Source organism: Chiloscyllium plagiosum, chromosome 12 (assembly GCF_004010195.1).
Source record: "Chiloscyllium plagiosum isolate BGI_BamShark_2017 chromosome 12, ASM401019v2, whole genome shotgun sequence".
In the NCBI taxonomy this organism is placed as follows: Eukaryota; Metazoa; Chordata; class Chondrichthyes; order Orectolobiformes; family Hemiscylliidae; genus Chiloscyllium; species Chiloscyllium plagiosum.
This window is the reverse complement of record NC_057721.1, coordinates 22,339,078-22,349,330: the sequence shown is the minus strand read 5'-3', so window position 1 is coordinate 22,349,330 and position 10,253 is coordinate 22,339,078. Positions and strand designations below refer to the sequence as shown.

Here is a 10,253-nt window from a genome sequence, read left to right as displayed (position 1 = left end):
ACTAACTGTACCTCTTATGCTCGCATCCAAATCATTTATGTAAATGACAAAAAGTAGAGGGCCCAGCACCGATCCTTGAAGCACTCCACTGGTCATATGCCTCCAGTCTGAAAAACAACCCTCTACCACCACCCTCTGTCTTCTACCTTTGAGCCAGTTCTGTATCCAAGAGGCTAGTTCTCCCTGTATTCCATGAGATCTAACCTTGATAATCAGTCTCCCATGGGGAATCTTGTTGAACGCATTACTGAAGTCCATGTAGATCACATCTACTGCTCTGCCCTCATCAATCTTCTTTGTTACTTCTTCAAAAAACTCAATCAAGTTTGTGAGACATGATTTCCCACACACGTATTTGTATCCCAATCAGAAAGATTTCAGAAAGAATAAAAAGTGCCAGAAGAACTCAGTTCACAGGGCCAGGGTTTGCAAATTACAACAGTCACTGCAGAAGATTTAATAACAGTTTTTCTTTGCTAAACATTTCGCAGTCCTCTGTTCTGAATACAGTTGTAAGTGACCTCACCACATGTATGCATGCCTGTTTCATTCACTCTCACTTACCTCCCAATTTGCTCTGGAGATTGACTGTGTCAGCCTGTCACAGCTTCACTTAGATCTTTACATTTGCTTCTTTTTTCATGTACTTAAATTGCCTCACAGGGATTAAGTCTGCGCTTTATCTCCTGTTGCCCCAACACTGATTGTTGCATTCAATATTTTGTTGGTTTGTATTCCAAACCAGGGAAGCACAGTGGCTCAGTGGTTAGCACTGCTGCCTCACTGCACCACAGGCCCAAGTTTGATTCCAGCCTTGAGTGACTGTCTGAGTGGAGTTTGCACATTCTCCCCATGTCTGTCCGGGTTTCCTCCCACAGTCCAAAGATGTGCAGGTCAGGTGAATTGGCCATGCTAAATTGCCCGTAGTGTTAGGTGCATTAGTCAGAGGGAAATGGATCTGGGTGGGTTACACTTCGGAGGGTCGACGGGGACTTGCTGGGCCAAAGGGCCTGTTTCCACACTGTAGGGAATCTAATCATTAGAAGGCACAACTGTGCCTTGGTAAATTTGGCAGATCTGAAGCTCTTGTTCAACCTCCTCATAGTAGAAGACATAGGTCCAGACTTTCTCCATCAAGGTGGGGAGGGAAATCATGACAGGCCAGATTTTTAAAAAGGGCAGGCAGGACCCATCCTCATTCCTCGTGCTGCCAGGTTTCTTCACTGCGGGAAAGGGTCCCACACCCAGCTATTCTGGCTTTCTCAGCACCCCTGTGGTATGAGCATGTTGGATCTTCATTTTGAAGATATGAAGTAACTCCATGAAGACCAATAACCTGTCACAAGTCACCCTTTATTAACACATGCACAGGACATGACACTGACCGAGCTAGCACAGAGCCAGCTCGGGCAAGGAACAGCACTCCTGTTTATATGTGTCAGCCAGGGCTCCCTGATTTATCCAGGTTAACAGTCACAATCAGGGATTGCATGCTGTATGAGATCCATCTGGCAGATATTATTTCAATCACTATATAACAACTTCATGCTCCCCACAATATATTCTCATCTTGTTCCCATTCACTGAATCTACCTATGTCTCCTTGCAGCTTACCTTCCTACCTAGCTTTATATTAAAGGATTATTTTGAAAACTTATTCTCAGAGTCTTTGCCTAATTCATTAATATAGATTATAAATAAGAGTTCCCACACTGATCCTTTGGAATAATACCAGTCATAGTATACCAATATAAATGTGGACCATTAATTCTTACTAGGAGAAAATGAGGACTGCAGATGCTGGAGATCAGAGCTGAAAAATGTGTTGCTGGAAAAGCGCAGCAGGTCAGGCAGCATCCAAGGAGCAGGAGAATCGACGTTTCGGGCATAAGCCTTTCTTCAGGCATTAATTCTTACTCTCTGCTTTCTACCTGTTCATTAATCCTCTAATACTGCTAATATATTGCTACTAACTCTAAAAATCATTATCTTTTCTTAGACGTTTGTGTTAATTTTCCGCACAAACCACAAGAGGACTCAAGAAAGCTCTTTAACTTTGTGTTCATTCAAAAAACTTCAGAGAGATAGTCTGTATTAGACAGGCTGAACAGCATTCTGTCCAATAATCTGCCCAGCTCTGTCTCACGCTGTCTGATACATACAGAAAATCATAAACATTTATTTTCATCTCAACCAAATAAACATATATTGTTTATATTTTATTTTTATACAAGAATTGGGAATCGTTCAAAGTAAGGTTTTCTCTTAACCTGTCTCCAAGAGTATGTTTATACTCTCATCTGCTCAAGGCTGATACACCATTCAGGGTGCACAAGGTTCCCCTCCAGCCATTTCTGATGTGGACCCTTAGGGCGTTCAAGATTTAAGCTCCTAAGACGTGCCTTACAGTAATAGTTTGTAAGGTACCATCTTACACTTGCAATAACCATGTTTTCCAAAATTTGAATTAATTCCCATTACAATGTGGCACTTTATCAAAGGCTTTTTGGAAATCCAAGTACACTATCATTGAGATTCAACCCAACCATCTGTTTAACTGTTTCAGAGCACTGGTAGGTGGCTTAGATTCTGGATCTAATTAAAAGCTTCAATTAATTCAGCTCAGGAACTATTATTGACATAGTTGTTCAATGGAATCTCATTATGAATGCCTGAGTGAGTATCAAACCACTAATCAGATTGCAGTCAGCATGGACTGTTGACAGAACTGTTGAAAGGAAAGTGACCTTGGCTATTTTGACAGATTTGTGACCTATTATTAGAGTTCTGTTTTTTTCCAGTCAATATTGAACTAGTGCTTGTTTATTTTGATAGATGTGTGAGGATTATGCATTCTTTTAAGTCAATTTTCAAGTCTTTTCATTTTGACAGATTTTTGAGTTTCTGAGATATTTCACAATGCTATTATTGGGTTTATGAGCTCTGTATATAGTGGCTATTCAGTGAATGGGTTGGGAAGGTATGAAGGGTGTGGTGTGGAGAATGTGGGACCTTGAGGAGGCATGGGTGATATGGCTGCTGAGGAAGACATGGGAAATGGTGATGAGGGGAGGGGCTAGCAGTGAGAACGCAGTCAAGGATTAGATCATGCACGTTCTGGGGCTTTATACTCATCTTGAAGAGCCAAACTTATATTCAGAATATGGAACTGCACATTATAAACTTGCCACACCAGCATTAGCCCATCACTGTCTTTGCTTCAGGCTTGCTGGTTGGACATAGCAGGATTGATTCCAACAAATCTCTGACTCTAAACTATGAAAAATACTGTGAATAGACATCACTGATAAGGAGGTGGAATCATGCTGTCAGGATATCTACCAATTCCTGATTCCCATCTCCAAGCTGAAAATGCAGCCTACAGTATCTAGAGAATGAAAATTAAAATATATTCACCTATTAATCATGAGCAATACAGTTTTCAGCAAGCCTACAATGGTACAACAATCCTTGTGCCCAAAAGATGTATCTCACTTAACTGGGTTAGATTTAGCATCATTATGGAAAGTGACAAAGAAAGAACACTAGTAAAACTTTTAAGTTGAGGAAGCTAAATTTTACAAGGCTTAGGGGCAATCTGGTAAAAGTGAACTGGGCACAACTGTTTGAGACAAAGTCAGTAGTACATCAGTGAAGATAGATGCAAAGAACTTTTTCATTACTTCAGCCAAGCCCTTGACCTCCATGAAAATAGTTATGTTCTTTTTGATCCATGACTGATCTCAGGAAACATGCTATTTATTAACAGCTCAGGCATTTACATATCTCCTACTATTTTTCTTTCACTTTCCTTTTTCTGATGTTGAACCATTGAACCACAGAAGTAAATTGTCCACAGTGTCCAGAGATGTGTAGTCTTGGTGATCAATGATGGGAAATGCAGGGTTACAGGGATAGGCTATGGGTGTGGATCTGTGTGGGATGCTCTTCAGAGGGTTGGTGTAGACTCAGTGGGCTGAATGGCCTTTGGTACAATTGAGAAAAGAAGTGAGCCAAACAATCAGTGCAGGCAGGGACAAAGCAGAGAACAAGGTAGGACAGAAAAATTAAACTGCATTTATTTCAATGCAAGGGGCCGAACAGGGAAGGTAGATGAACCCTGGGCATGGCTAGGAACATGAGACTGGGATATCATAACAATTACAGAAACATGGTTAGGGATGGACAGGACTGGCAGCTTAATGCTCCAGGATACAAATGCTACGGCAAAGACAGAAAGGAAGGAAAGAGAGGAGGGGGAGTGGTGTTTTTGATAAGGGATAGCATTACAGCTGTCCTGAGGGAGGATAGTCCCAAAAATACATCCAGGGAAGTTATTTGGGTGGAACTGAGAAACAAGAAAGGGATGATCACCTTATTGGAATTGCATTATAGTCAGAAAGAAATTGAGAAACAAATTTGTAAGGAGATCTCAGTTATTTGTCAGAATAATAGGGTAGTTATGGTAGGAGATTTTAACTTGCCAAACATAGTCTGGGACTGCCATAGTATTAAGGGTTTAAATGGAGAGGAATATGTCAAGCATGTACAAGAATATTTTCTGATTCTGTATGTGGATGTACCTACTACAGAAGGTGCAAAACCTGACCTAATCTTGGGAAATAAGGCAGGGCAGGTGACTAAGATGTCAGTGGGTGAGCACTTTGGGGCCGACGACCATAATTCTATTAGATTTAAAATAGTGATGGAAAAAGATAGACCAGATCTAAAATTTGAAGTTCTAAATTGGAGAAAGGCCAATTTTGACAGTATTAGACAAGAACTTTCAAAAGCTGATTGAGGGCAGATGTTTGCAGGTAAAGGGATGGCTGGAAAATGGGAAGCCTTCAGAAATGAGATAATGAGAATCCAGAGAAAGTATATTCCTGTTAGGGTGAAAGGAAAAGCTGGTAGGTATAGGGAATGCTGGATGACTAAAGAAATTGAGGGTTTGGTTAAGAAAAAGAAGGAAGCATATGTCAGGTATCGATAGGATAGATTGAGTGAATCCTCAGAAAACTATAAAGGCAATAGGAGTAAGAGGGAAATCAGGAGGGCAAAAAGGAGACATAAGATAGTTTTCGCAAACAGAGCTCAGGAGAATCTAAAGGGTTTTTACATATACATTAAGAACAAAAAGGTAACTAGGGAGCGAATAGGGCCCCTCAAAGATCCGCAAGGTGGCCTTTGTGTGGAGCCATGAGAGATGGGGGAGACACAAAGTGAGTATTTTGCATCAGTGTTTCCTGTAGAAAAGGACATGGAAGATATAGAATGTAGGGAAATAGATGATGACATCATGAAAAATGTCCATGCTACAGAGGATGAAGTGCTGGATGTCTTGAAACGCATAAAGGTGGATAAATCCCCAGGACCTGATCAGGTGTACCCAAGAACTCTGTGAGAATCTAGGAACGTGATTGCTGGGCCTCTTGCTGAGATATTTGTGTCATTGATAGTCACAGGTGAGGTGCCAGAAGACTGAAGGTTGGCTAATGTGGTGCCACTATTTCAGAAAGGTGGTAAGGACAAGCCAGGGAACTATAGACCAGTGAGCCTGACGTCAGTGGTGGGCAAGTTGTTGGAGGGAATCCTGAGGGACAGGATGTACATGTATTTGGAAAGGCAAGGACTGATTTAAGGATAGTCAACATGGCTTTGTGCGTGGGAAATCATGTCTCACAAACTTGATTGAGTAAGATGTAACAAAGAGGGTTGATGAGGACACAGTGGTAGATGTGATCTACATGGACTTCAGTAAGATGATCGACAAGGTTCCCTATGGGAGATTGGTTAGCAAGGTTGGATCTCACGGAATACAGGGAGAACTAGCCAATTGGATACAGAACTGGCTCAAAGGTAGAAGACAGAGGGCAGGGATGAGAGGATTGTTTTTCAGGTTCAAGGCCTGGGACCAGTGGAGTGCCATAAAGATCAGTGCTGGGTCCACTACTTTATGTCATTTATATAAATGATTTGGGTGTGAGCATAAGAGGTAAAGTTAGTGAGTTTTCTGATGACACCAAAAATGGAAGTGTAATGGACAGCAAAGAAGGTTACCTCAGATTACAACAGGATCTTGATCAGATGAGCTAATGGACTTAGGAGCAGTAGATGGAGTTTAGTTTACATAAATGCGAGGTGCTGCATTTTGGGAAAGCAAATCTTAGCAGAACTTATACACTTAATGGTAAGGTCCTAGGGAGTGTTGCTGAACAAAGAGGCCTTGGAGTGCAGGTTCATAGCTCCTTGAAAATGGAGTCGCAGATTTATAGGATAGTGAAGAAGGCGTTTGGTATGCTTTCCTTTATTGGTCAGAGTATTGAGTACAGGAGTTAGGAGGTCATGTTACGGCTGTAAAGGACATTGGTTAGACCACTTGGAAAATTGCATGCAATTCTGGTCTCCTTCCTATCGGAAAGATGTGTGAAACTTGGAAGTGTTCAGAAAAGATTTACAAGGATTTGAGCTATAGGGATAGGTTGAATAGGCTGGGGCAGTTTTCCCTGGACTGTCAGAGTCTGAGGGGTGACCTTATAGAGGTTTATAAAATCATGAGGAGCATGGATCGGGTAAATAGATAAGGTCTTTTCCGTGGGGTGGGCGAGTCCGGATTAGAGGGCTCAGGTTTAGGGTGAGAGGGGAAAGATATGAAAGAGACCTATGGGGCATCTTTTTCACACAAAGGGTGGTGCATGTGTGGAATGGGCTGCCAGAGGAAGTGGTGGAGGCTGGTACAATTGCAACATTTAAAAGGCACCTGGATGGGTATTTGAATAGGAAGGGTTTGGAGGGATATGGGCCAGGTGCTAGATTGTGGGACTAGATTGGGTTGGGATATCTGGTCGGCATGGATGAGTTGGCCTGAAGGGTCTCTTTCCATGCTGTACATCTCTATGACTCCAGTCATAGGAAATGCAGGGTTACAGGGATAGGCTGGGGTGTAGATATGGGTGGGATGCTCTTCAGAGGGTTGGTGTGGACTCAATGGGCTGAATGGCCTACTTCCACACTGTCATGATTTTGTGAAGTGAGAGAACTTGGAGTACATCTCCACAGATCCCTGAAGGTGGCAGGACAGTTAAGTAAGGTGGTAAAAATGGCATATAGGATGTTTCCTTTATCAGTGAGATAGTGAATACAAAATCAGGGATGTAATACTGGAATGAGACACTGGTTCACCATAGATGGAACTTCAGATGTACAGTCTTGGTCTCCATGGTACAGTCGGGACATAATTGTTCTAGATAGAGTACAAATATGATTTGGAGTATGTTTTCTGAAGAAATATTGGATTGACTCGGGTTGTTTTCCTTAAAATAGAAAAGGCATAGTGTAACATAATTCAGGTGTTCAAAATAATAGGAGCCTTGAATCAAGTGGACATTGCAGACTGTTTACTTAATGGAAAGACCAATTACCAGTGGGCATACATTTAAAGTGATTGGTTGAAGGGACATGAAAAACATTTTCACCCAGAAGGTGGCAGGTGTCTGAACATCAGTGGTTCATTGATTCAACATCAGAAAAAGGAAAGTGAAAGAAAAACAGTAGGAGGTATGTAAATGCCTGAGCTGTTTATAAATGGCATTCTTCCTGAGAGCAGTCATGCACCAAAAAGAAAATAACTGTTTGGAAAAGGTTGAGGGCTTGGCTGAAGCATTGAAAGAGTACTTTGCATCTGTCTTCACTGAGGAAAGATGCACTGCCAACGTCACTGTAAATCAGGAGGTATGAGATATGAGGGTGTGAGAAGTAATGAGAGTGATGACCCTTGTCATCAAGCCCATATTTAGCTAATTGTTGCATCAAGGTGCCCTAGCTAAATATACAATGGGAATCAGGAGAAAAACACTCCACTGGTTGGAGTCAGACCTGTCACAAAGGAAGATGGGCATGGTTGTAGGAGGTCAGTCCCAAGAAATCTCTGTAGGAGTTCTTCATGTGAGTGACCTACACCCAATCACTTCAGCTGATTAATCAACTGCCTTCCCACCATCATAAGATTAATAGCTTGGATGTTTGCTGATGACTGCACAATATTTAGCATCATTCATGACTCCTCAGATACTGAAGCAGTCTATGTCCAAATTCAGTAAAATCTGCACAATATCCAGGTTTCAGGTGACAAGTGACAAGTGCCAGGCAATGACCAATGACCATCCCCAACAAAACAGGATGTAACTTTTACCCCTGAAAGAACTGCACAGATTCCAGTAAAATGTCACCAGTTCATCCTTTATTTATTAGTGCATAGTACACTGGCTGTAGCCAGCCAACTTGGAGTCAGTCCCCTGAACTGAAAAGATTCCAAATTTCCTGCTTATGCTTTTTCTTCTTTTTATTTAGTGATTCTGCATCTCCTTGCTATATATTTTTATTTGTTTCTTTTTCTCCCCCAAAATGACTTGTACCCTTCATATAAGTATTGTGGTTACAAGAGTAGGTCAGAGGTTAAGAATTTTGCAGTGAGTAACTTACCTCCTGACTCCCCAAAGCCTGTACACAATCAACAAGACACAAGTCTGGAGTGTGATTGAACACTTCCCACTCCTACAGCTCCAACACCACTCAGGAAGATTGACCCTATCCAGTTCAAAGCAGCCCGCTTGATAGGCACTACACTAACACTCAGTTGCAGCAGGACGCACCATCTACAAGGTGCACTGCAGAAATTCATGTAGCCCTTGGACAGCATATTCCAAACCTACGATTACTATCTTGTAGAAGGACAAGGGGATACATGGGAATGCTATCATCTGTAAGACCTTCTCCAAATAGGGTATAATAAATGACAGTTCTCACAGATGTGTTAAATGCAATTTGACTAACTTGATTTCAATTCTTTGCGGATGCAGTGGAGAAGATTGATGTTGTGAATATGGCTTTCAAAAGGTGTTTGATAAAGCATATTAGATATATTAACAAAACTATAGGCATAAAGGGACACTGGCAGCATGGCAACAAAAGTAGTTAACAGATAGAAAGCAGCATGATGGGAAACAATTAGGGACAAAAGGAAGTGTACAGTGGTGTCTCCCAGAGATCAGTCTTAGAATCACAGCTTTATATATGGACATAAAAGATCAGGACTGAGAGTATCAGATCACCAATTTCAAAAACCCACTATGTTCAGGAGAGGCTAATAGATTTATAGAGTATCATTAAAGAAGGTACTAAAAGACTCAGAAAGTTAGGGAGAGTGTCAGTGTTTCCACAAGTCAGTGTCTGCACAAGTCAGTCCAGGAAATCAGATGTCCAATTCCTTTATGTGAATGGAAAATGAGAGATCTCAAGAAAATCCATGCTGCCTGCCATACCTACATATTTTCAATCTGAGTAATAACCTGTTTTCTGCCCTGTATCAAAAGTCCCAATTTACCTGTAAAACATTGATTTTCATCTTCATAATTTTCTCACTTTATACTTTGTCAAACTTGTTTTCACGTTCAAAAGTGCTATATTCGCACATTATTTGTTTGCTAAATTGAAATCAATTAAATATTTCAAACTTACCTGTTTATTTAATTGGTGTTCTTACCTGTAAACTTGCCTCGTTTCCAAGGTAAAATATTAAGTAAATATGGAGCAGTCTGCCCAGCTTTTAAGGTAATGTATGGTTCGCCACTCACTATTACTAAGTCTGATACAACCTAGAAATATAAATGTTTGGTTTTATACTTTAACAAAACAAGTTACAACATTTCATGTAGATTAAATAAAACAAAAATAACAGATGCTGGAGATCTGAAACAAATAAAACAGAAATTACTGGAGAAATTCAGCAGGTCTGGCAGCATCTGTGAAGAATTATGTCCAATGGATATTCTTCAGAACTAGAAATAGGTCAGAAAACGTGGCACTCATGGTGATGATGGGATTTATGCTGTGACAGAGAAGGAGTGACTCAATAAATGGAGATGGATCCCAGAGAGAGAGAAAACTTGGGCAAAGTGAACATTGATAGTTGTTTGCTGACTAGATCTCTAAGTCTTTGTTTTTTGAAATGTTGCAGAATACTTTTACTTCTTTTACATGTTTTGCTTCTCTTTATTTTCATTTTTGCTTTTGTTATCCACTATTTTCCCATGTCACTGCTTCCTAAATACCCTTAGTCCCTTTAAAACTGCTTTTTTAAGAACTACATGTTGTAGTTTAAGATTACAGGTCTTTAGATTTTTATCAGTTATATTAATGCAAAATAGGGAGTGATGACATACATGGGGCTCCCTGTGTTTTTATGCTGGGTTGGA

At 40.8% G+C, this 10,253-nt stretch overlaps 1 protein-coding gene across 1 annotated transcript in view; it reads right to left on the bottom strand.

The window, feature by feature from the left end:
- Positions 1-10,253, bottom strand: part of LOC122555067 (cilia- and flagella-associated protein 47-like) — a 451,312-nt gene that overhangs the window by 144,393 nt on the left and 296,666 nt on the right. The window contains exon 50 of the mRNA XM_043700727.1: positions 9,542-9,653. Within this exon, the coding sequence (XP_043556662.1) occupies positions 9,542-9,653 (112 nt within the window). The remainder of the gene's footprint in view (positions 1-9,541; positions 9,654-10,253) is intronic.